This window comes from Piliocolobus tephrosceles, chromosome 5 (genome assembly GCF_002776525.5).
Source record: "Piliocolobus tephrosceles isolate RC106 chromosome 5, ASM277652v3, whole genome shotgun sequence".
In the NCBI taxonomy this organism is placed as follows: domain Eukaryota; kingdom Metazoa; phylum Chordata; class Mammalia; order Primates; family Cercopithecidae; genus Piliocolobus; species Piliocolobus tephrosceles.
In genome coordinates this window covers 37,079,917-37,107,640 of record NC_045438.1, presented here as the reverse complement: position 1 = coordinate 37,107,640, position 27,724 = coordinate 37,079,917, and the positions used below count along the sequence as shown (strand labels likewise).

Here is a 27,724-nt window from a genome sequence, read left to right as displayed (position 1 = left end):
TGCCTCCACCTGGCATTGTTGCTCTCTTTTGAAGGATCCCTACATTTGCTGAGAAAGTGCAGGGAAAAAGAATTTACTGCTGATGGGGGAATATATGGTCTTCAGTGGCATTTTTCCTTTTCGTTTCTGCAGGGTTTTAGTTATGTGAGCAATATGTGAATATACTCCTAAAACATTCAAATATTGCTGGTAAAGCTAAAATATCACCTGCTCAACTCCTAGGACCCAAATGTAAACACACAAATATACATGTGTGTATAAGAAAATACCCTTTGAAATCATATATTTATGATATCTAACTACATGGGGAAATACAGAGTTTATTTTTATTTTATATAAATGAGATAATGTAGACTTTGGTCTGCATACTCATTTTTTTTTAACTTAATAATAGTGTTAGAGCTGGCCATAGTAGTGCACGCCTGTAATCTCACCTACTCTGCAGGCTGAGTCATGAAGATTGCTTAATTAAGCCCAGTAGTTTAAGACTAGCTTGGGTAACATTGTGAAATCCCTTCTCCTAAAAGAAAAAAAAAAAAAATTAGCTGGGCATTGTGGAGTGCTTGTAGCCTCGGCAACTTGGGAGGCTGAGATGGAAGGATCGCTCGAGCCCAGGAATTTGAGACTGCAGTGAGCTATGATCACATCCCCTCCTCCAGCCTGGGCAAGACCTCCATTTCAAAGAAAACCCCAAAAGTGTTAGAGATTATTCTTTGTCAGCAAATTTGGATATTCCTCATTTTTATTGCCACATACTATTTCTGTTGTATTTACATACAGCAGTTTACTTATCCATTTTCTTACTGATGAACATTTAAGGTATTTCTAATTTTTTGTTTTATAGACTATGCTATAATGAAAATCATTGTGCTTCTTTGTTCAACACCATGGAAATGTTGATGAGTTTTTGAAGTTATGATGACAAAAGCAAAGCATCCATTTTATAATAAATATGTAAATTACATGAGAATACAGAAGAAAAAACTCATCTAGAGATAATCACATTTTGATGTATTTCCTTTTAGGACTTTTTGAATGCATGTGTGTTTGTATTTATAATTGCATAAAATTTCATAGTTGAGACTGCACTCCACAGTATGTGCATTTTAATATAATGCTTTGTAAGTAATTATTCACATCATTAAATATTATTCACAAATATTAATTTTAATGCCTACAGAATATTTAACCACAATTAACCGCTTCCCAATTAGGGTGTGTTCATAATTTTTTGGTATTCAAGATGTTTCAGCAAACATCTTATATATACAATTTTGTCTTTATTATTGATAATTTCCTTAGATGACAGGCTCCTAGGAACAGAAGTGGATTAAGTGCTCTTCACACACATTTAGTGGCAATAAATGTGAAAGCAGAAAATGGTACTGATGAGTAAAACAGATTTAGAAATAGTAGTTTGCAATTCTATAAAATACCTACTTACTCTTTGATGGAAGGCTTTTGACTTTTTAACATGGGGAGTACGTATGGTTTTTTTGTTAAATAACACAAACTTTGCTATAGATTTTGAAACAGTATCAATTATCAAGTCTTCATTATAGCGAGTACAGACCTCTTAGTATGAAAGTGGCTTCATTTAGGGTCTGATTGTTAGTAAAATACTTAAATTTCTATAAAAAGTTTTTTTTTTTTACCTTGAGAAATTGGGATGAATAAATGTATATACTAAAATTGATTAATTCACAACAAGAAATAAATTCCTAAAAGTCATTCTTTTCTTATACTCTCAAGGGCCTTGTACTAGGCGAGCACTAAATGTCTTTTTCCAAATCTAATCACCTACGACCTTTACACAAATGGGGTGTGCTACCTTAATACTGCATATAGTTGCAAGTGGTTTGTTTATATTACTGCAAGACCCAGTAAGCTCAACCAACAGCCCAGGGTCCAAGAGTATGTGACTGTGAGATCCTGCCTCCAAGGAAGGCTGTGACCATGGAACACAGCAAAGCCAAATGGCTCATGGAGACACTGATACCATAGCCTTGATCTGATTAACGTGGAGCTCCTGCACATCCAACTAACTGGCCACCACACAATACTTGTAACCAGACTTCTAGGAAGACATGTAAACAATACACAGGCCATATCTTAAACATCACTACCATTCAACAAACATTTATTGAGCATCTCTTACGTGTGAAGCTTTGTACTAAGTCTAGGAAACAGTGAAAACAGGCAGACACCTGCAGAAATACCCTCGTGAAAAGAGTTATACGTATAACCACTCCTCCAAATGACAGACATAGAAATATTTACCTGGTGTTTTGGTCACATCTCTCAACAGCTCAAAGAGTAAATCCAAAGTCGGTGGTTGGTGCTGCCGTGGACAATTGGACACAGCCGCTGTCAGCTGCTCCAGCAGGATTATCCAGACTTCTATCAGACCTGGAAACCAAAAAGCAGACCTGTATGAAATCCAGTTAGACACAATGAATAATCATCCTAAGATCCAATTAAACATTGTATGTAAACTGCCAAGTGCTATACAGATGTGAGCCATCACCCAGCGTGTTAGCCTTCAGTGGCCATAGACATGAACAGATGATGATTTATGTGTTCTGACAAAGACAAGGGGAAAAATACTCACATTTCCTCCTTCTTCCCCTTTAATAAAAAGGTGATAGGGTAAGGAAATTCTACTACGTTGAAATGGCTGTCAGGTTTCTTGCGAGCTGACGATAACAAATAAGATACCCATCCAGTTCTATCACCTTCATCTATCATTTTTTTAAAAATGATTTTATTGTGGTAAATACGTAGAGCAGAAAAAGCCATTTTAGCCATTTCTATGAGTATAATTCAGTGGCATTCATGACAACAATGTTGTGCAACTATCACTGTTTCCAAAACGTTTTCATCTCAAACAGAAACCCCGGAGCTATTAAACAGTTACTCTTTCTTACTCACTCCAGTCCCTGGTACCTCTAATGTACTATAAATCATGGTTGATTTTGAGGTGTGTAGTGGTGTCGTGCTTATGTTTGTTATCTTTAAAGAACACACACTGAAACATCTACAGATGAAATGCTATGTTGAGGATTTGCCTTAAAATATGGAGAAAGAGGAAGAGAGAGTAAAGATATACATGATCCAAGATTAGCCATAAATTGATAGTAGTTGAAGCTGCGTGATAAGTCCATTATATTATTCTGTTTAGTTCTGTATATTCTACATATGTATATCTGTATATGTATGTATTTTGTATATTCAAAATATACAAGTTTTGCATATGTTTGACATTTCCATAAGGGGAAAAAATTAACTATTTGCCTTTGAAAACCAGAGGAATAATATCTGAGAATGTATCAATGTTGAGGATTGTTTAATTTTATAAACCGAATTTAAAGCTGTTACTGATTTTGGTTCTGATTTACTATGTCTACATAATGATAATTTTAAAGTCCTTGATACATTGATTATGTAGAAAACTTAGGTGCTGGACTGAACTGTATCCCTTAGAAGATGGGGTTCCTAGAAAAAAAAATCAAAAGATTTGCACAAATGGGAAAGAGAATGCTCGCCATTACAGACACAACCATTTAAAACTGTTTTAAAGAATGTATTATAGATAAACAACATAAGCTTCTGCTTATAATTATCTGGGTTTGAGGTTTAAATGCTAAAAATTGTTCTTATCTGATCTGTAAACTGAAACCTCTATTAGGCAATATCTAGCCAACTTCTAATACTTTAATTGTTCTCTATATTAGATATTCTTTCCTATAATTACTCCTCACAACTAATCTGAACTTGTGAGATTTTGTTGTTTATAATCTCCATCAAAATTCTTAAATCTCTTGGCCACCCCTACAAAATTTGTAACACCAAAATAAAACAACAAAAAACCTTCCCCTCAAAAGTCCTTTTATAAAAGAGTTTGAAATAACCTATACCCAGAAATTAGACCCATGTGAGGGTATGATATCCAATTCTAGATGTAGAACAGGACAGGGTCTTCTGAGACAGAAGACAGAAGGCATGAGCATGAGTTAATCCATCTGAAAATGATCCACAGTTACTAGTTTGAACTCTGATTCACAGGAGATCACATGGGACCTAATCTGAAACAAATTCTTTAAAATCATTCCTTTCATGAACCTTCAGCGTCAACAGTCACAAATAGATTCTCTCTTCAGTAATGGCTTCACTTCCCCAGTCTCTAGCCAAATAGTCCTGAAGGAAGTAATTATATAATGATTTGTTTTCTAAAAGATACTAAAAGACAATTACCAGTCAATTTAAATACCCAGGCACCAATGGAACTTCATTTCAATTTGCTAAAGTCAAGAGAATTGAGAGAAACTACTTAAGTGGAATCTGCAAATCTGCACTAGTTTTAGACAGAGGAATCCATTTTAAAAGGATGGGTATAGAGGCATCCATTGTAAAGTGATGTTTTTGGAAAGTCCATGGAAACTTTAAGCAGACTTATTGTGACAGAATTACAAAAAATAACCACAAAAGTAGATGATCATTCTTATGATCTACGCTACGGTTTGAATATTTCCCCCAAAGTTCACATGTTCATGGAAAGTGCAGTAAAAGATTATTCTGGAGTGTTACAATTTAATGTCTGCTCTGTTGTGTTTTTGGGCTCACCTGGGGCATGTTACTCCTGTCTTGCCTATTTCTCCCCCTTCAGAATGTGAATGTCTATCCTATGCCTTCCTACCATTGTATTTTGGAAGCATGCAATTTGTTAACTTCACAGGCCCACAGCTGGAGAGGAATTTGCTTTGGAATGAATCATGTCTTTAGCCTCAACTGTACCTGATTTACATGAGACTCTTGAGTTGGTGCTGAAACAAGTTAAGGCTTTGGGACTATTGGGATGGAATTAATGTATTCTGCATGTGAGAAGAACCTGAATTTTGGGGACCAGAGTGGGATGCTATGGTTTGAATGTGTCCCCTAAAATTCATGTGTTGGAAACTTCATCCATAATGCAACAGTGATTATGGTAATTAGGTGATTAGGACATGAGGGCTCTGTCCTCATGAATGGATTAATATTGTTAGGAACGTGAGTTAATATCTTGGGAGTGGGTTCCTGATCAAAGCATGAGTTTGGCCCCCCTTCCTCTCCCCACCACCCTGAACTCCTTGAGTGCTCTCTTGCCCTTCCTCTGTGGGATGACACAGCAAGAGGGCCCTCGTCAGAGGCAAGTCCCTCAACTTTTGGCTTCTCAGCCCCAGAACTGTAAGAAATAAATCCGTTATTACTCTCAAGTATTCTCTTATAGAAGCGCAAAATGGACTAAGACAATTCCCAGAAGCTTAAGGTACTTCATTTATGACGTAAGCTTCTGGGAATATGAACACGGCAAATAACCTAGTTTAGTCCAATCAATTAACTTACCGGTGTCATCATCAAAATCAGACAGGACTGATTCAATTCCATCCTCACTGCTGGCTGACTGTTCCTGAAGTCTTCGAGGCAAGCTGGCAAGTCTCCCACTAAGGAATATTGGCTTCAAGGGCATTTTGTAGATTTTGGCCAATAACTAAATTTAAAAAGAAAAAAAACGGCAATTATATATTGGAAAAAGCTGCATTGTGGGTTGTAAAGAATAATGAAATTATACACTAGTACTAAAGGGAGATGGGAAACTAGACATTGAAAATTTGATTATTCGTGATTTGGATTTATAAAGGTAGCTTAAAAAGAGGCATTTATCCCATGAAGCAGATGAAATAGCATTCAATGGCAACAAAAAAGTAGAGGGAAAAAGGATCCTATGGATAATTATTCAGTATTTTAATTACATATGAGTTTTATAGATATTTATAAACCTACCGAGGGAACCATGACACATGTGAAGAATTTTTGCCTATGGGAAAAAGTGTTCTGTGGGGATCACTGAGAAGACAGTCCACAGGCAAATGAGATACCAGACTCTGATTTCTCCGTCCCTTGACTCAACCTCTGAGGAAACACAGGGGCAAGAGCAGTTGGAGAAATGAAGGAGGCTGGGGCCAGGAAGGAGACAGGAAGGTCTCAGAAGCAGAGCCAACAGAGTGGCCTGGGCTCTTTATTCCCGTCTTGGGACTAGCGCCCAGGCACCCCGAGCTCTCTGTTACTGGGACAGACTTCCAAAGACCCTTATGTCTTCATGAATTAGAATCCTGCCATGCCCACATTGTTCAAGGAACCAGGACTATGAGCAAACAGGCAAAATTCCTGTCCTGGTGGGTCTCACCAACTACAGTCCTTGCACAAGTAATTAAATTTTAGACATAAATGCTACAGGAAAAACTAAACAGGTGGTACTAGAAATAGTGAAGGCTGGGCATGGTGGCTCATGCCTGTAATGCCAGCACTTTGGGAAGCTGAGGCCGGCAGATCACTTTTGATCTGGAGTTCAAGACCAGCCTGGACAACATGGCGAAACCCCATCTCTACTAAAGATACAAAAATTAGCTGGATGTGGTGTTGCATGCCTGTAATCCCAGCTACTTGGGAGGCTGAGGTAGGAGAATTGCTTGTGCCTGTGAGGCAGAGGTTGTAGTGAGCCGAGGTCGTGCCACTGCACTCCAGCCTGGGCAACAGAGCAAGACTCTGCCAAGAAAAAAAAGTGACCACACAGGGGGAATCTTGGCAGGAGTTGGCAGATCCTCTAGCTCTGCACTCTGAGGGGGTGACATGTCAGATGAGATCTGGGAGATAAAGAGTGGCACTTAGAATCCAGGGAGAGTCCCAGTGGAGGAAGCAGAGATGGCCCTGCACAGCAGTGAGCAGGTGTATTTGGGGGAGGGCAGAAGCTCAGCGTGGCTGTAGCACTGTGAGTGAGAGGGGAGGATGTGAGGGTGGAAAGAGAGCTGGGCAGGGGTCATATTATATGGGGCCTGGGGGAGGCAGCTGGATGTAGAAGCCAGGGCTGTGTCCCTTCTAAAGCCATGGGCTCAATGCTATCACCCAGGAAGAGGTTGTACATAGATCCCCAAAGAGGCCCAGGGACACCACCTGAGAAGACAGGTGAGAAAGTATTGACAGAGGGGTGTCACTGAAGCTTAGAGAGAAATGGCTTCAGGGAGGGGGCATGGTGTCAGACAGAGAAGGATGGACACAATGACGGTCACTGCTCATTATGACAGTGCTGTTTTATTCTGTCTCTTTACTAGGTTTAAAAATTTTTTTTTGAGAGGGAGTCTTGCTCTGTCACCCAGGCCAGAGTGCAATGGCATGATCTCAGTTCACCGCAACCTCCACCTCCCGGGTTGAAGCAATTCTCCTGCCTCAGCCTCCCCAGTAGCTGGGATTACAGGTGCATGCCACCACGCCCGGCTGATTTTTTTATTTTTAGTAGAGACGGGATTTCACCATGTTGTCCAGGCTGTTCTTGAACTCCTGACCTCAGGTGATCTGCCCATCTCTACTAGATGATCTTGACTGAACATGTCTTTCTTTTATTAACATCCCTCTTCACTGCTTGCACCCCTGCTCTCCACTTTTTGGTGCCCTCAGGAGGACTTCCTGTGACTTCGCGACCCCTTCCCCTGAAACCTCATGCAAATATAAAAATTCTGGTAGTTTGGGCCTCTGAGTGTGAGGGAGAAGTTTCAGAGACCTCAGCATCCAATTGCATGTTCTAATATGTTTCCATTATTTTCTTTCCTTCATGGAAAGAGGAGGGACAAAAACGTATACTCCACATCTGTGCCCCAATCTCCTCAGATGGCAAAGTGTCTCTCTTGGGCTTCAGCAAAAGACCCCCATGCGTGTTTTGGGAGCATCTTCCAAGGCAGGTTTCCAGGCCCGGAGCCCAGCTGGACCATTCCCCTACCTGAGAGCAGCGCCTGAGGTAATCCAGGGCCGGGAGGCACAGGTCTGTGGACGGGGCTCCAGGTGCTGGGGCACAGTCTCCAATCTCTTTACAGTCCACTTCCCCTAGGGGCGGCATGGGGGACAGAGACCAACACTGTTACCCTTGCGGGCCCTCTTCTAACAGGAGACCTGTTTACTCACATAGCACTAGCGCACCAAATATCTACTAAAAGAGAGTGGGAGAAAAGGAGAAAAATGACTCCGAATTGCACAACCCTGAGGAAAATCCTTTCGGCCATTCTCCCGGCTGCATGTGCACATGTTAAATACAGCTGGGACCATACTCTACCTATCATTTTGTTGAGATTATATGGTTTAGTAACTCCCCCTTCCACTAAACAATCAACATCTCCTCTCTATTCTACCACAGTACTTTCAGCGACTGGACGGTGTTCCTTTGTACACGGGCACATGGTAAATCACATTTCTGGGAACTGCTATTGGATGGAGTGACTTTTGATGACAGAGGACAATCCCAGAGACAAGTCCTGGATTGGGTTGGAATGAAGCACTTCCCTCTCTCCATTTGGGAAATGATTTCTTTCTCTGCCAGTACGTGGCACTAAATGGTGATAATAAATGAGGTCTCTTGGTAGAGTGTAAACATCTGGGGTTTGGGGACAGAGACTACTTAATTGCATTTACATGATTTCCTATTTTTTGTACATATCTAGAGATTTAACATGTCTGTAGAGGGTTATCTGGGTTTTTCTATAAGAATGGTAATTGTGAATTATTATAATTTTTCTTCTCGAATCTATTTCTATACATTTAATCAAATCATTTCATGTGCTGTAATTGTTTCTAATTGTCTACAATTTTAAGAGCTAGAACCCTCCCCTGTGAGTAAACAGACATAATTACTAGGCATTAGTTAAAATTCAGAAGCAAAGAGGCATGTTTCTCCTTAAAAAAACAAAAAACATTTCTGATGTTTTCGATCAAGGGTTAGCAAACGTTTTTGGCAAAGGGCCAGAGAGTAAATACTTCAGGCTTTGCAGGTCATGCTGTCTTTATTGCAACCGCTCAACTCTGCACGGTAGTATGGAAGCAGCCATCGATGAACGAACATGGCTGTTTTAATACAACTGTATTTATAAAAACTGTGGGCCATAGCTTGCCAACTCCTGGCTGAGATGAACACATTTTATAATACAGAAACAGACCAGGTCAAATTCATGTTGAAATAAGCAGGTGGGGATTAACAATAAATCATTTCCTACCCATGATTACAGCAGGCGCCCCAAAGGTTTACACCGTGGCTGCTGCGTATTTGAAAGCATCCAAGTCTATGTGGATGGCACTCCCTGGAGCCAGGCAGGACACAGGCACCATGACTATACAGGGGACTCTGCTTTTTCCACTGACCCCAGGCCCCATACAAATAACTCCACCTTATAATTCACAGAAGAAAACAGGCTGTTTTCGATGTCCTCTGTATGATGGTTTAAGATGTCAACTTGACTGGATTAGGGGAGACCCAGATCACTGATAGAACATGATTTTTGGGTGTGTCTGTGAGGTTGGTTCTGGAAGAGGTTGGCATTTGAATCAGACTGAATAAGGGAGCTCCACCCTCACCCAGTGCAGGCAGACACCATCTAATCAGCCAAGGCCCAGGGAGAACAAAAGGCAGAGCAGAAGAGAATTCTCTGTGTTTCTGTCTCTGGAGCTGGGATACCCTTCTTCTCCTGTCTTAGAACTACAGGTTCTCCGGCCTCTTGCTTTGGACTAAGAGTTACACCATCAGTGCCCCTCGTTCAGGGGCCTTTGAACTTGAACTGAGCCATGTTATCAGCTTCCTAGTTTCCAGCTTGCAGATGGTCTATCGTGGGACTTCTCAGCCTCCATAATTGTATGAATGTTCTAAGATTTCCAACCTTAGATTAGTCAATATTATATTAAATAATTGGCCTTATGCAGAAACCTATTCTCAGTGTCATATGATTAACAGCTTGAGTTTGATTTCCCAACTTTTTAGCGAAAGTTAAGAATTCCTCCTACCCCAGGCTTTAATTATAAAATGTATTTTCTAAGTATAGAAGTCCCCCTTCTTGAAAGCCTCGTGTATTTCAGAAACTACCCAGATGATTTTATACTTAATTTAGAAACACCTTAACAAAATAGATTCTCACTATACAACATGACCTGCGATAGCAGATTTTTATATAGCACAGGTTTATCTGGGGTGAAATGAAAGGGAGGGACACTTAGTTAAACCAAAAGGTTTATAAAAAACTTAACATTTTGAGAGCTTGCATAGAGTGTGATTAGACCTGGAGCCTGAGAACCTTTTACAAAGGGAAAATATAAGGTTGATATTATTTGACAATAAAGTTAGTATAAAATAATAAATAGATTAAAAATATGCTATAAGATATTCCATGAACACAATGAAAAGTATTGACCTTGGACAAAATTCAAGCTGCTTTCACAGTAAGTTTTTGCTTTTGAGTACACACCACCACCATCTGCTTGTATCCCAGGATGTGTGCTTGTTCCAGGCAGTCAGTGGGCCCTTTCTCCAGCCACAGAGCCACCTGGAAAGGGTCTTCAGCAGTTACAAGGCATGAGAAGAGGGTTCTGCTTACCCAGTCCTTTGACAAACTTCATAAGGCACATGATGTAGCTAGTGGCTGCATTAGCAAACACCTGGATGTTGTCGGTATTGAGAAAAGCTTCGAATACATCAAACACTGGAGCTTGGCCTTTTCCTAAGGGAGGAAGATTATAGAATTGTAAGAAAGTAAGTTTCTGCCCTCGCGGTTGCCAGGGTTGCCCATATTCCCAGCACCTTCCACTGAGATCTTTCTCTTCTTGAGAAAGATCTACTGGGGAGATGCCTGGGTTTTTTCTTGGACCACTGGCTTGACTCCAGTGCAGTGCTCAGTTCTTCCGGCAGGGGAGCAGCTCAGCAGAGATGAGTGCCGAGCTGAGGCAATGTGCTGGTCTAAAGAGCAGGGAACCACGTGGCCTCTGGAATGCTCCTGCACAGGTATTTGTAGATTATCTACAGGACATGGCAGGGCAGGTTCAGATAGACCTTTGGTGGCATATCTGAGTTTCTTTATGCAGAAAAAGAGCACAGAAGGCCTGAGATCACTCTCCTTTTAGAAAGCTTGCTTGCAAAATTGGCCTTCAGCTGGTGTCTGGGAACTCAGTTCTCAGAGTACTCCCAGGCCACAGTTAACTGATAAGAGTAGTTCACCGTGCCTAGACTGTTCATGCAAACCATATGGTTTATGCTGAACACCTGCTTTCCTGTTGGGAGTCTGGGATTTTGGTATGGGCTAGGCAAGGGGTACCTAAGTGGTCAGTCCCCAGCTAGATCTCTAATGGGCTTCCACGGGCAGAAACATTGCAAACATGTTGCTGTGTTTTCACTGCTCGGGGAAGAATGTGTTGTGTGTGATCCCTCCTGGGAGGGTGAGAGCACAGGGAGGCTGGTGCGTAGATTCCTTCAGACTCTGTCTGTGTCGTTCCTTTTCATAATCTGTTGTGTCCTTCCTACATTGCTAAAACTTAGTCACGAACTGTGTAATAAATCTCAACATAATATGCTGGGTCCCATGAATCCTTCTCGTGGGTTTCTGAGTTTAGGGTGGTTTTGGGAACCTCTGAGACAACACTCCTGGGCCCTGGGCATGCTTTATGGGTACCCATCCATTTCCAGCAGACTGAATCTCCCTAATTCTGGTTACTCTGTGTTATGATACTTTTCTGCTTCTTACCAGCAAATGGATAACATTTTTCTTTTTGGCTTTAGAAATGAACTCAACACAGCAATGCGTAGGTGAAACAACAGAAGTCTCAGCCTTATTGCCCAGTTGTCAGCAAGAACAGGGCCTGACAATGCTTAGGGCTCTCAGCCTGCTGGCAGAACTCAGAACTCGTGTTCCTGCTACACCACATTCTTTCCTGCTGATAAAACATAGCTGACAATCTGTCTTCCCTATTGTTCAACTGTTTTTTTTTTATAGCATGAAACTTGGCACAGAGAGTTAATGCTGAATAGCAAGAATCATCCAAACATTCTTACCCATGGAGTAGTCACCAACCAGGTACTCCTTCACCTCCGACTTGTTCCCGCCATGCACTGTTTCCAGAGCACTGAACAAGGGTCTCCATCCGGACTGGATCTGTGTGGAACACACTTCAACCAGCTCACCAATGGATGTCACAACCTGGCAGACACAAAGCAAGGGGCACTTAAAGTCCTCTCCTTAAAAGGAGCAGAATTTCTGGGAAGGGTGATATAGTTCTCTACTCCCTATTTTGGAGTTAATTTTAGTGAAAAGGAAAAACCAGAATAGACAAACTCACTCAAAAATCTTCTGAATAATCAGCCATATTGTATTAATTTGCATTTCACTAATGACTAGTGCCGCTAAGCAACTTTTCACATCTTATTAGTCAAATATTTTGTTGTTTTTAAAAATTCGGTTCACGTCTTCTTGTTATTTTCTTTTTTGTTTGTATTTAGAGTTCCTTATATATTCCCAAGATATAATTTGCAAATATTTTTCCACAACGTTGGGCTTTCTAAAAGTTTTGTTTTTTAATGGTGTTTTTTGAAGATTAAAAGTTCTTAGTTTTGGTGAAGTCCAATTCATCCATTTTTCGTTTTTTTTTTTTTTTTTTTTATTATACTTTAAGTTCTAGGGTACATGTGCATAACGTGCAGGTTACATATGTATACATGTGCCATGTTGGTGTGCTGCACCCATCAACTCGTCAGCACCCATCAATTCATCATTTATATCAGGTATAACTCCCCAATGCAATCCCTCCCCCCTCCCCCCTCCCCATGATAGGCCCCAGTGTGTGATGTTCCCCTTCCCGAGTCCAAGTGAGCTCATTGTTCAGTTCCCACCTATGAGTGAGAACATGTGGTGTTTGGTTTTCTCTTCTTGTGATAGTTTGCTAAGAATGATGGTTTCCAGCTGCATCCATGTCCCTACAAAGGACGCAAACTCATCCTTTTTTATGCCTGCATAGTATTCCATGGTGTATATGTGCCACATTTTCTTAATCCAGTCTGTCACTGATGGACATTTGGGTTGATTCCAAGTCTTTGCTATTGTGAATAGTGCCGCAATAAACATACGTGTGCATGTGTCTTTGTAGTAGCATAATTTATAATCCTTTGGGTATATACCCAGTAGTGGGATGGCTGGGTCATATGGTACATCTAGTTCTAGATCCTTGACGAATCTCCATACTGTTTTCCATAATGGTTGAACTAGTTTACAATCCCACCAACAGTGTAAAAGTGTTCCTATTTCTCCACATCCTCTCCAGCACCTGTTGTTTCCTGATTTTTTAATGATTGCCATTCTAACTGGTGTGAGATGGTATCTCATTGTGGTTTTGATTTGCATTTCTCTGATGGCCAGTGATGATGAGCATTTTTTCATGTGTCTGTTGGCTGTATGAATGTCTTCTTTTGAGAAATGGCTGTTCATATCCTTTGCCCACTTTTTGATGGGGTTGTTTGTTTTTTTCTTGTAAATTTGTTTGAGTTCTTTGTAGATTCTGGATATTAGCCCTTTGTCAGATGAGTAGATTGCAAAAATTTTCTCCCATTCTGTAGGTTGCCTGTTCACTCTGATGGTAGTTTCTTTTGCTGTGCAGAAGCTCTTTAGTTTAATCTATCCCATTTGTCAATTTTGGCTTTTGCTGCTGTTGCTTTTGGTGTTTTAGACATGAAGTCCTTGCCCATGCCTATGTCCTGAATGGTACTACCTAGATTTTCTTCTAGGGTTTTTATGGTATTAGGTCTAACATTTAAGTCTCTAATCCATCTTGAATTAATCTTCGTATAAGGAGTAAGGAAAGGATCCAGTTTCAGCTTTCTACTTATGGCCAGCCAATTTTCCCAGCACCATTTATTAAATAGGGAATCCTTTCCCCATTTCTTGTTTTTGTCAGGTTTGTCAAAGATCAGATGGTTGTAGATGTGTGGCATTATTTCTGAAGGCTCCGTTCTGTTCCATTGGTCTATATCTCTGTTTTGGTACCAGTACCATGCTGTTTTGGTTACTGTAGCCTTGTAGTATAGTTTGAAGTCAGGTAGCGTGACGCCTCCGGCTTTGTCCTTTTGACTTAGGATTGTCTTGGCAATGCGGGCTCTTTTTTGGTTCCAAATGAACTTTAAAGCAGTTTTTTCCAATTCGGTGAAGAAACTCATTGGTAGCTTGATGGGGATGGCATTGAATCTATAAATAACCTTGGGCAGTATGGCCATTTTCACGATATTGATTCTTCCTATCCATGAGCATGGTATGTTCTTCCATTTGTTTGTGTCCTCTTTGATTTCACTGAGCAGTGGTTTGTAGTTCTCCTTGAAGAGGTCCTTTACATCCCTTGTAAGTTGGATTCCTAGGTATTTGATTCTCTTTGAAGCAATTGTGAATGGAAGTTCATTCCTGATTTGGCTCTCTGCTTGTCTGTTACTGGTGTATAAGAATGCTTGTGATTTTTGCACATTAATTTTGTATCCTGAGACTTTGCTGAAGTTGCTTATCAGCTTAAGAAGATTTTGGGCTGAGACGATGGGGTTTTCTAAATACACAATCATGTCATCTGCAAACAGGGACACTTTGACTTCTTCTTTTCCTAACTGAATACCCTTGATTTCTTTCTCTTGCCTGATTGCCCTAGCCAGAACTTCCAACACTATGTTGAATAGGAGTGGTGAGAGAGGGCATCCCTGTCTTGTGCCAGTTTTCAAAGGGAATTTTTCCAGTTTTTGCCATTCAGTATGATATTGGCTGTGGGTTTGTCATAAATAGCTCTTATTATTTTGAGGTACGTTCCATCAATACCGAATTTATTGAGCGTTTTTAGCATGAAGGGCTGTTGAATTTTGTCAAAAGCCTTTTCTGCATCTATTGAGATAATCATGTGGTTCTTGTCTTTGGTTCTGTTTATATGCTGGATTACGTTGATTGATTTGCGAATGTTGAACCAGCCTTGCATCCCAGGGATGAAGCCCACTTGATCATGGTGGATAAGCTTTTTGATGTGCTGCTGAATCCGGTTTGCCAGTATTTTATTGAGGATTTTTGCATCGATGTTCATCAGGAAGATTGGTCTAAAATTCTCTTTTTTTGTTGTGTCTCTGCCAGGCTTTGGTATCAGGATGATGCTGGCCTCATAAAATGAGTTAGGGAGGATTCCCTCTTTTTCTATTGATTGGAATAGTTTCAGAAGGAATGGTACCAGCTCCTCCTTGTACCTCTGGTAGAATTCAGCTGTGAATCCATCTGGTCCTGGGCTTTTTTTGGTGGGTAGGCTATTAATTGTTGCCTCAATTTCAGAGGCTGCTATTGGTCTATTCAGGGATTCAACTTCTGCCTGGTTTAGTCTTGGAAGAGTGTCCGTGTCCAGGAAATTATCCATTTCTTCTAGATTTTCTAGTTGATTTGCGTAGAGGTGTTTATAGTATTCTCTGATGGTAGTTTGTATTTCTGTGGGGTCGGTGGTGATATCCCCTTTATCACTTTTTATTGCATCTATTTGATTCCTCTCTCTCTTCTTCTTTATTAGCCTTGCTAGTGGTCTGTCAATTTTGTTGATCTTTTCAAAAAACCAACTCCTGGATTCATTGATTTTTTGGAGGGTTTTTTGTGTCTCTCTCTCCTTCGGTTCTGCTCTGATCTTAGTTATTTCTTGCCTTCTGCTAGCTTTTGAATGTGTTTGCTCTTGCCTCTCTAGTTCTTTTAATTGTGATGTTAGAGTGTCAATTTTAGATCTTTCCTGCTTTCTCTTGTGGGCACTTAGTGCTATAAATTTCCCTCTACACACTGCTTTAAATGTGTCCCAGAGATTCTGGTATGTTGTATCTTTGTTCTCATTGGTTTCAAAGAACATCTTTATTTCTGCTTTCATTTTGTTATGTACCCAGTAGTCATTCAGGAGCAGGTTGTTCAGTTTCCATGTAGTTGAGCGGTTTTGATTGAGTTTCTTAGTCCTGAGTTCTAGTTTGATTGCACTGTCGTCAGAGAGACAGTTTGTTATAATTTCTGTTCTTTTACATTTGCTGAGGAGTGCTTTACTTCCAATTATGTGGTCAATTTTGGAATAAGTGTGATGTGGTGCTGAGAAGAATGTATATTTTGTTGACTTGGGGTGGAGAGTTCTATAGATGTCTATTAGGTCCGCTTGGTGCAGAGATGAGTTCAATTCCTGGATATCCTTGTTAACTTTCTGTCTCGTTGATCTGTCTAATGTTGACAGTGGAGTGTTGAAGTCTCCCATTATTATTGTATGGGAGTCTAAGTCTCTTTGTAAGTCTCTAAGGACTTGCTTTATGAATGTGGGTGCTCCTGTATTGGGTGCATATATATTTAGGATAGTTAGCTCCTCCTGTTGAATTGATCCCTTTACCATTATGTAATGGCCTTCTTTGTCTCTTTTGATCTTTGATGGTTTAAAGTCTGTTTTATCAGAGACTAGGATTGCAACCCCTGCTTTTTTTTGTTCTCCATTTGCTTGGTAGATCTTCCTCCATCCCTTTATTTTGAGCCTATGTATGTCTCTGCATGTGAGATGGGTCTCCTGAAGACAGCAGACTGATGGGTCTTGACTCTTTATCCAGTTTGCCAGTCTGTGTCTTTTAATTGGAGCATTTAGTCCATTTACATTTAAGGTTAATATTGTTATGTGTGAACTTGATCCTGCCATTATGATATTAACTGGTTATTTTCCTCATTAGTTGATGCAGTTTCTTCCTAGGCTCGATGGTCTTGACGTTTTGGCATGTTTTTGCAATGGCTGGTACTGGTTGTTCCTTTCCATGTTTAGGGCTTCCTTCAGGGTCTCTTGTAAGGCAGGCCTGGTGGTGACAAAATCTCTAAGCATTTGCTTATCTGTAAAGAATTTTATTTCTCCTTCACTGATGAAACTTAGTTTGGCTGGATATGAAATTCTGGGTTTAAAATTCTTTTCTTTAAGAACGTTGAATATTGGCCCCCACTCTCTTCTGGCTTGTAGAGTTTCTGCCGAGAGATCTGCTGTCAGTCTGATGGGCTTCCCTTTGTGGGTAACCCGACCTTTCTCTCTGGCTGCCCTTAAGATTTTTTCCTTCATTTCAACTTTGGTGAATCTGGCAATTATGTGTCGTGGAGTTGCTCTTCTGGAGGAGTATCTTTGTGGCGTTCTCTGTATTTCCTGAATTTGAATGTTGGCCTGCCCTGCTAGGTTGGGGAAGTTCTCCTGGATGATATCCTGAAGAGTGTTTTCCAATTTGGTTCCATTTTCCCCCTCACTTTCAGGCACCCCAATCAGACGTAGATTTGGTCTTTTTACATAATCCCATACTTCTTGCAGGCTTTGTTCATTTCTTTTTCTTCTTTTTTCTTTTGGTTTCTCTTCTCGCTTCATTTCATTCATTTGATCCTCCTTCGCTGATACTCTTTCTTCCAGTTGATCGAGTCAGTTACTGAAGCTTGTGCATTTGTCACGTATTTCTCTTGTCATGGTTTTCATCTCTGTCATTTCGTTTATGACCTTCTCTGCATTAATTAGTCCAGCTGTCAATTCTTCCACTGTTTTTTCAAGATTTTTAGTTTCTTTGCGCTGGGTACGTAATTCCTCCTTTAGCTCTGAGAGGTTTGATGGACTGAAGCCTTCTTCTCTCATCTCATCAAAATCATTCTCTGACCAGCTTTGATCCATTGCTGGCGATGGGCTGTGCTCCTTTGCAGGAGGAGATGCATTCTTATTTTTTGAATTTCCAGCTTTTCTGCCCTGCTTTTTCCCCATCTTTGTGGTTTTATCTGTCTCTGGTCTTTGATGATGGTGACGTACTGATGGGGTTTTGATATAGGTGTCCTTCCTGTTTGATAGTTTTCCTTCTGACAGGACCCTCAGCTATAGGTCTGTTGGAGATTGCTTGAGGTCCACTCCAGACCCTGTTTGCCTGGGTATCAGCAGTAGAGGTTGCAGAAGATAGAATATTGCTGAACAGCAAGTGCACCTGTCTGATTCTTGCTTTGGAAGCTTCCTCTCAGGGGTGTACTCCACCCTGTGAGGTGTGGGGTGTCAGACTGCCCCTAGTGGGGAATGTCTCCCAGTTAGGCTACTCAGGGGTCAGTGACCCACTTGAGCAGGCAGACTGCCCCTTCTCAGATCTCAACCTCCGTGTTGGGAGATCCACTGCGCTCTTCAAAGCTGTCAGACAGAGTCGTTCGCGTCTGGACACGCCTCTGCTGCTTTAGCTGAGCCCCGTCCCCAGAGGCGGAGTCTACAGAGACAGGCAGGTTTCCTTGAGCTGCTGTGAGCTCCACCCAGTTCAAGCTTCCCAGCGGCTTTATTTACCTACTTAAGCCTCAGCGATGGCGGGCGCCCCTCCCCCAGCCTCGCTACTGCCTTGCGGTTAGATTGCCCGAGACCGCTGTGTTAGCAAGGAGGGAGGCTCCGTGGGCGTGGGACCCTCCCGGCCAGGTGTGGGATATAATCTCCGGTGTGCCGGTGTTACAGCGCAGTATTGGGGTGGGAGTTACCCGATTTTCCAGGTGTTGTGTGTCTCAGTTCCCCTGGCTAGGAAAAGGGACTCCCTTCCCCCTCCGGCTTCCCAGGTGAGGCGATGCCTCGCCCTGCTTCAGCTCTCGCTGGTCGGGCTGCAGCAGCTGACCAGCACCGATTGTCCGGCACTCCCGAGTGAGATGACCCCAGTACCTCAGTTGAAAATGCAGAAATCACCGGTCTTCTGTGTCGCTCGCGCTGGGAGATGGAGACTGAAGCTGTTCCTATTCGGCCATCTTGCTCCCCCCCCCCCCCCCATTTTTCTTTTAATGGATCACATCATGACCCATTTTGAACTTTTTAAAATATGGTGAGAGGTAAAGGTGTAAGTTTACTTTTATCACATACATTCAAGCACAATTTGCTGAAAATATCCCCTCCCATGATTGAATTGTAATGGTATCTTTGTCAAAAATCAATTGATTATAAACAGGAGAATTTATTTCTTTACTCTTCAGTTCCACTGAACTATAGGTCTGTCTTCAAACCAATACCACACTGTGTTGATTACTGAAATTTTGAAATCAGGTAGTGTAAATTTTCATAATTTGTCTTCTTTTTCAAGTTTGTTTTCTCTATTATGTTCTTTGCAGTTTCATATTAATTTGAGAATTACTTTGACAATCTCTTCAAAAAGGTCTATTGGATTTTAATTGGAATTGCACTGAATCTATACATCAATTTGGGGAAATCTGCTGTTTTAAAAATATTGAGTCTTTCAATCCATGAATATGGTATATCTCATATTTATTTGAATCTTTAATTTCTCTCAGCAATGTTTTGTAGTTTTTGTGTACAGGTCTTGAGCTTCTTTTGCTAAATTTATTCATAAATATTTTATCATATTTGATGCTGTTTTGAATGGAATTGTTCTTATCTTTGCATAATTTATTTCTCATATATATAAATTCAATTGATTTTAGTATGTTGATCTTGTATGCAGTGACTTTGCTCGACTAGAATTTTTTTGTAAATCCCATATAATGTTCTATATATAACCGCATGTTGTCTGTGAACTAAAATAGCTTACTTTTCGTTTCAAACCTTGATGTCTTTAATTTCTTTATACAATGAGTAAAAGTTAAAGTTGAGTAGAAATACAGAAGACAGAAATCCTTGTCTTATTACTGATTATAAGAGAAAAACACTCAGTCTTTCATCATTAAGCTGATGTTAGATGTGGGATTCTCAAAGATGCCCCTTATCCCATGGAGGAAATCCCTCTAATTCCTCTTTTCTTAAAAGGTTTTGTCAAAAATGGGTGATGAATTTTGTTAAATGTTTTGTCTCTGTCAAGATGATTGTGTGGTTTTAATCTTTTATTCTACTAATTGACTTTGAGCTGTTAAACCAATCTAACATTGCTGGGATGAATTCCATATGCCACAATGTTTAATCTTCTTTCTTTATATATTACAGGATTTTATTTTGCTTTTCTTTTTGAGACAGGGTCTCACTCTGTTGCCCAGGCTAGAATGCAGTGGCATGTGATCATGGCTCACTGCAGTCTCAACTTACTGGGTTCAAGGAATCTTCCCACCTCAGCCTCCTGAGCAGCTGGGACTACAGGCATGCATCACCATACCCAGCTATATGTATATATATATATTTTTTTTTGGCAGAGATGGGGGTCTCACTATGTTGCCCAGCATGGTCTCAAACTCCTAGACTCAAGCAAACCTTCTGCTGTGGCCTCCCAAAATGCAGGGATTACAGGTGTGAGCCACTGTGCCTGGCCAATAATTTTTAAAGGAATTTTTTGTCTAATTTCATAAAGAATATTGGTCTATAGTTTTCCTTCTTGTGGTTTTGGTATCACAGAAACAAGAACTCATAAAATGGGTTTGGAGGTATTCCTTCCTGCTTTATTTTCTGGTAGACCTTGAGTAGGGTTGCTATTATTTCATCCTTAGTTTATAGATTCACCAGTGAAACCAATGGGCTTGGGGTACTGTGGGGAGGTTTTTCTTTTTTAATGTATGAACCTTTGCTTTATTCAATTTGTTAAACAAGAACTGATTAATTTATTTCCCCCCTCCCCATAACAGTCATGGAAAACATGTCACTTGTTTGAAAGAACAATACCATTAGTTACAAAATGTAATTGTAAGGATCAAGCAGAGGTTATTGGTCTAACCAATCCACATTGATAGCTTTGAAGTGTTCAGATGTTAGTTTTAAAATAAAGGTGACAAATACCAATCACATTCTCATATTACTGTTCAGGATCTACATAAACTTGGTTCTGGAAATAGTTCAATACACAAAGGTATGAGAATAACACTGTAATCACCGGTGATCAAACCAAGGGTGTAATTTTACAAATCACTTTTAGTAAGAATCAATTCTAACATTTTAAAAGTCTAAATCTACATAAAACTCAAAGCAATATATTTTTCTACTTGAGACCAAAATAAGTTTCCTTTTTCCTAAGCATAATTCTTTAAGATGAATCTGAATTCACATGATATACCTTGTCAAACTTTTCCAAAAAATTTTAAACCCTGTTTTAGAGACAAATTCTTATATTATGTATACATACATTTTTCTTTTACATATTTTTTCTTCAAAGACTAATGACAAGTTTATGAGGTTAATAGACCTTTAATGTGCAAACATCACCACAATCTAATTTAAAAACAATTTTATTTACCCCCTCAAAAACCTCAGTACCCATTTGCAGTCATTGCCTACTCCACCACCCCACCCTCAGCCTGAGGCAACCACTAATGTACTTTTTGTCACTATAGATTTTCCTATTCTGACATTTCATATAAATGCAGTCATATAACATATGGTCTTTGGTGACTGGCTTTTCTCATTTAATGTAATGTTTTCAAGATTCATCCATGTTGTACATATATCAGTACTTCATTTTTATCGCTGAGTAAGATTTCGTTGTGTGGACATAACCTAATTTAATGTATCTATTCATCAGCTGTTGGAATTTGAGTTGTTTCTAACTTTTTGGCTATTATGAATGTTACTATGAACATCGGTGTACAGGATTTGTATGGATGTTTTCATTTCTCTTGGGTACATACCTCTTGAGGAACTGCCAGACTGCAAAGCAGCCGCACATTTTACCCTCTCACCAGCAGGTCATGAAGGTTCCAAGGTCTCCACCTCCTCCCTCACCAACACTTGCTATTATCTTTCTTTTGAGACGGAGTCTCACTCTGTCGCCCAGGCTGGCGTGCGGTCGCACGATCTTGGCTCACTGCGACCTCCTGCCTCCCGGGTTCAAGTGATTCTCCCACCTCAGCTTCCCAAGTAGCTAGGACTACAATGTGCGCCACCACACCCAACTAATTTTTGTATTTTTAGTAGAGATGGGGTTTCACTGTGTTAGCCAGGATGGTCTCGATCTTTTGACCTTGTGATCCGCCCACCTCAGCCTCCCAAAGTGCTGGGATTACAGGAGTGAGCCACCGTGCCCAGCCACTATTATCTATCTTTTTTATCCTAGTAGATGTGAAATATTATCTCATGTGGTTTTGATTTACATTTTCCTAATGACTAATGATGCTGACCATCCTTTCATTAGTGTATATTTAATGCCATTATTGACATGGTTCTTTTTACATCTGTCATTTGCTATTTGTTTTCTGCGTATTTACATATCATGTCCTTTTTGTTCCTCTGTTCCTCTTTTACTACCTTCTTTTATGTTAAATACATGTTTTTGTGATCACTTTCACTCATGTTTATTTTTTCATCTTTTTGTGTTACTCTCTTGGTTGCTGCCCTAGGGATTATAATATGAATCTTCAATTGATCACATTTGTACCTCAAGTTAATACTGAGCAAGTTCTGGCAAAATACAGCAACTTTGCTTTTACATAGCTCCATTTGCATCCTTCCTTTCTGCTAATGCTATTTATATTACATCTTCATGTTTAATAAATCCAACAATACAGTGTTAGAGTTATTGTTAAATGTTAGGTTTTTGAAATAAATTAGGAGAAAGAGAAAAATGTACATACTGTTTTATATTTTCCCACATATGTACCATTTCTTCTTATGCAATAGATTTACCAGTTTGTGTTACTTCTTTCAGCTTAAAGGAATTTAGTATTTCTTGTAGAATAGGTCTACTGGCAAGATATTCTCCCAATTTTTGTTTATCTGAGAATGTTTTTACATCATCTTCATTTTTGAAGAGTAATTTCTCTTTCATTGACAGTTTTTCTTTCAGCACTTTAAATATGTCATTACATTGTCTTCTAGCCTTCACTCTTTCTGAAGAAGTCAGCATTAGTTAATCCAACCATTAATCCTAGCATTAGTTCCTCTGTAGTAATATAGTCTTTCTCTTGCTACTTTTAAGGTTTTGTCATTGTCATCGAGCATTTTGACTATAATGTGTCTATTGTAGATATCTTTCTGTTGATCCTAATTGGGGTTCCACTATTTCTTTAAATATATTTTCCCATCTGTTTGTCTTTCTCCTCTCCACCTGGGACTCTCATTACAGATACTTTGGTATGCTTGACATTGTTCTACAAATCTCTGAGGCTTTATTTTTGTTCAAACTTAGTTTTGTCTGATCTTCACAATAGATAATTTATATTAATCTATTTCCATGTTCACTGATGCTTTCTTCTGCCATCTCAAATCTTTCTGGTAAGTCCGTATAGCTAATTTTTCATTTCAGTTATTGCCCTTTTCAACTCTAAAATTTGCATTTTTATAGTTCCCATTTCTATATTTAGAATCCCTATTTTTGAGTCATTGTCGTATTTTCCCTTAATTTTTTCAAACATATTTAAAAGGTACTTTGAAGGCTCTGGCTCCCAAATGTATCTGGGCTCACTCTAAGTCAGTTTCTATTCACTATTTTTCCCTCTATGTTTCACTCTTTCCTGTTTGTTTGCATCGCTCATATTTTTGAGAATTAGACATTTTAGAAAATACATTGTAGCAATGCTGGATGCTAATTTATTTTTGAGGGTTTTTCCCTTAACCAGACTAAGGTGCTTGGACTTAGTCTGTAGAATCTGTCTCTTCCCATGGCCCTCATGTGTCTGCTCAGTTTTTTGTTCTTCATTTTTATTTTTTATCCTGACTCCCTAGTGTTCATCCCCATGTCTGCATAGCTTAGTAGTTAACTGATCATGTGGGTGGAAACTGTGCTCAAACACCTTGAGTCTTTAAGGTTCCTACCCTCTGGCAATCAATCTGTGTGAGAAGGTTGGCCAGAATATTCAAAGTTCAGCCAGTTTTTATCTCCCTTTTCTTTTACTTTCTGATGAAATCTTTACAGTCTCCCCTGTACATGCCCCAGGGATGTGTGAACAGACTATTTGGTCCCTCTATCAATCTCTGATATCCAGGATCTTAGATTTCTTGCTAGTACACTACTGACTGCAAACCTTAAGCCAGCAAGCTTGCAGGATTCCCCTGTTCATTTCTCCATGAATTCATCACTTTTAATTGACAAGTCAATGATCTTCTCCCCACTCTTCTCCATACCAAGTCTGTCCCTGATTGTAGAAAAGCTGATGATTTTCTCAGTCAGCCTCACATAGGTCAAACTACTCTTCTTGCCAATAGAGCTTGTGAGTAAAGGTGATTGCTTCAGTCTTTGGCAAGAAAGTCAGACTCCCACTATTCTTATCCAAAGTTCTAGCAAACGCTATTTTTAAGAATAAATGCTACTCAATTTGTTGTCTGCTTTTGGTCAATTTCCAGACCCCTCAGATGGTTGCTTTGGACAATTCTGTCCTGTCCTGTTTTATGCTTGATTTCTGTGGGAAAGGTTAACCTAACTTCTTCAAATCACCATAGCCAAAGCTGCTCCTGTCCTTAATCTTCCTAAACACATTTAAGCACTGTTATTTTAAAGTACGTCTCTGATAACTCTGATATCTGGGTTCCTGTGTGTGTTTATTGTTTGTTTTTTAAACTTTTGTTTTCAATGACATGTTATTTCCTAATGAGCCTGGTTATTTTTTATTGAATGCAAACATTGCACCTGCAAATCAAGAAATAATTTGAAGCTTATTATTAATGGTGCCTTCTGTCAGAAAGGCACTAGAAATCTCAGATTACCTTAATCTCATGTCAGGGATTGCGATTATTTGAAGTTGGGTTTATTTTCTCTTATGACTAATCTATTTAAGGTTCACCTCTCTTTCTAAGATGTCCCTTTCACTTCAAGATCCTGACTCAAGATGTCAGGAAGTTACCAGAATTGGGAGGTCCCAGACTGCAACTTTGCTGAGCTTCTCTGTCTTTTACTATACTGGTGCAAAAGTAATTGTGGTTTTTGCCATCACAGCAAAAACCACAATTACTTTTGCACCAACCCAATATCTTCCTTTTTTAAAAATAGTAGATTCCATTTTAGGAAAAACAGCCTCAAATACCAGGAAGATTACTCTGGGTATTCTTTTTCTCCCACATCTTGGCCCTGTAGTTCTTCACTGCCCTATAGTATGTCAGTGTCTTTGAGTGATTAAAAATTTTTTTTATCCAGCTTTTTTTAGTTGTTCCCTGTGGGAAAGGTGATCTGAATCACCTAGTTCACTCTTATGGGTATAAAGTCTTAGGTATTAACCCATCTAGGTTAACTTATCTTAGATGTTAATGATCTAACCTTTAGGTGTTAACTTGTAGGTGTTAACTACCTAGGAGCTAACTATAGGTATTAACTTACCTTAAGTGTTAACAATCTAGTCTTTAGGTGTTAACTTGTATTTTCATTCCTTTATTTCCTTAAACTTACTAGGCATTTTGATTGAATATTTTGCATGGAAGATACCAATATTTCAATCCAATTCTTTACAGGTCTAGTTGTACCATTGGTTGTTTTATCAGTTCTCTCCATTGCCTTGTTTTCTTGTGTGTTTTGTGAATTTTTAAAAAATACTGAGAGCTCATATACCTTGAAACTTTGTTTGTGGGATTATTTTGTGGCCTGAATTGACATGAGTTGCTCTAGGGGGAATTTTGTTGCTTCCGTATGGTGCCTGTGTAAATTTCTCAGACCCTGAGGTGGTGCAGTTTCACATACAGATCACATAAAAGGGTTAAGTTGTAATAATAAATCCTGGAGCGCTCTTTTTAAAAAACTTTCCATTAAGAGCCAGTGTTAGAAACAAGCTGATAGTATCCTCAGGAAGTTTGTTTTAATTCAACCTTGGCCTGAGTGAACATTAAGTTTGTTTTAATTCAACCTTGACCTGAATGAACATCAGCTTTGTAAAGTTTGCATTGAGATTTGTTTTGTTTTTGTGCACTCTCGTCTGGGATGACCAGAACTTCTGCTCCACTTAATAGCAAATTCCCTCATGGTAAAACCAGCCTAAGGGCTCTGCTTACTTCTCTGGCTTCCCATTGGCACTCAGTTTTGGGGCCTCCTTACTTTCTTGTCAGTGTGTCAAGGTATTTGAAAGAAATGTTTAAACCTCTATTCAATATTTTTGGTGGATTTCAGAGAGACAGATCTTGTATTTCTAGCCCACCATCATGTGAAATACGAAGTCTCCAGTTAGTTTCTTTACCTTGCCTTCAGTGGACAGTATGGCAGCAGTTAGGAATATAGGCCAGGTGTAAAGAGATAGGCCAGCAGATTGCCTAGGTTCAAATCGCAGCTCCACCAATCATTGATTATGTATCCTTAGTCAAATTACCTTTCTGGTTTTTTTTTTTTTTTCTGACAGAGTCCCGCTCTGTCACTCAGGCTGGAGTGCAGTGGCGTGATTTGGGCTCACTGCAACTTCCACCTCCTGGGTTCAAGTGATTCTCCTGCCTCAGCCTCCTGAGTAGCTGGGATTACAGGCATGTGCCACCACACTCAGCTAATTTTTGTATTTTTAGTAGAGATGAGGTTTCACCATGTTGGTCAGGCTGGCCTTGAACTCCTGACCTCATAATCTGTCTGCCTCGGCCTCCCAAAGTGCTGGGATTACAGGTGTGAGCCACCACGCCCGGTCCTGCTTAATTTCTCTGTTACAGATTCCACATAGGATTATTGGAAAGAGTAAGAGTGCAAAGCTCATAGAACCGTGCCTGCCACTGCACTCAGTAAGAGCCAGCTATGACGCTGATGACCATGTCACACTGACCTGGTCTTGGACATCCTCATCACACAACTCCAGCTGCATAATGCGCTCGAAAGGTCGGAAGAGTGCTTCATTGAAGTGAAAATGAGGTGGCTCATTCCAGTCAGTGAGGACCTCTGTCAGTATGTCATGGATGAAGGAAACAGCCTTCTGTGACACATGTCTTTCCTTATGGCAAGCAGCCTGCAAAATCCATCAGAGAGTGGCATACCATCAGGACAGCAGACAGTGAGAATGTGATTTCTGAAGGCCTTCCTACCCCATATCATTACAAGGAGGTAGAAGCAGCAATTCTGTTAAAATCAAAACACTCTAAGGGATAAGTCTAAGCAAACTGCACACTAAATTGCATTTTTAACAATTTAACCAGCTTATCAGGCACAACTTCAATTTCATGTTAATGTTTCTAGAAAAAGAAAAGTTTCTGGTAATTTATTTTTCTGTAACATGACAGTTTTCTTAAATGGTACAGAACATGCTCACTATAAAGACACCAGAACCCAGACTAGGAATGGCTTACGGTTTCATCTTAGCTGTGCCCCACACGTAGGAAGATAAGATGAGTCATCTGTTCCTCAGTGAGGTGAGGGACAAATTGCCACAGTAGCTCTAATTGGTTTACAAACCTCCTGGTATCCATGCTCTTGAGTAGTCTTTTCCTGTACTGGCCCTGGGCTTGGAGGTGTGAGTTGCTTTGGCCAGTGGAACACAAGCAAACATCATGTAAGAACAGAATTAAAAAGTACTTGTGATTTGGGGTTAACCCTGTTGTTGCTCTTTGGAACCCTAAGAATGCCATGTGAACAAGCTGGGGCTGGTCTGCTGGAGGCTAGTCTACATGAGAGACCATGAAAAGAGAGACCTATTTGTCTAGCCATCCCTGTTAAGGCCATCATGAACCATCTGGCCCCAGACTTTGCACCAGCTGACCATAGATACACAATTAAAGCCCGTGAGATCCGCCACGCCTGGCCAACCCCAGAACTACCCAGAGAAGCCTACCTCAAATATCTGACTCATGGAATCATGAGCTAAATAAATGGTTGTTGTTTTAAGCCACTAGATATTGGGGAGGCCTTATTGTAGAGTAAAAGATAACTGACAGACTTTTTCCCCATGTCTACATTGCTATTTTCTACCCATTTTGCTTACTAGAATGTTCTCAGGTTAATAAGTTCCAAGAAGTGTTTTATGATTTCTCTCTACTAGGTAAGAGCAAAATAGCAGGGCTATTAAGGGCTATTAAGAATAGCTATCACTGCAAAACAGGGCAACAG

At 40.0% G+C, this 27,724-nt stretch overlaps 1 protein-coding gene across 1 annotated transcript in view; it reads right to left on the bottom strand.

The window, feature by feature from the left end:
* Positions 1 to 27,724, bottom strand: part of ARFGEF3 (ARFGEF family member 3) — a 193,436-nt gene that overhangs the window by 24,639 nt on the left and 141,073 nt on the right. Inside the window, exons 22-27 of the mRNA XM_023190994.2 lie at positions 26,451 to 26,630; positions 11,888 to 12,032; positions 10,440 to 10,562; positions 7,808 to 7,911; positions 5,383 to 5,527; positions 2,281 to 2,409 (exon numbers count right to left, since the gene is read on the bottom strand). Coding sequence (XP_023046762.1) covers positions 2,281 to 2,409; positions 5,383 to 5,527; positions 7,808 to 7,911; positions 10,440 to 10,562; positions 11,888 to 12,032; positions 26,451 to 26,630 — 826 coding nt within the window. The remainder of the gene's footprint in view (positions 1 to 2,280; positions 2,410 to 5,382; positions 5,528 to 7,807; positions 7,912 to 10,439; positions 10,563 to 11,887; positions 12,033 to 26,450; positions 26,631 to 27,724) is intronic.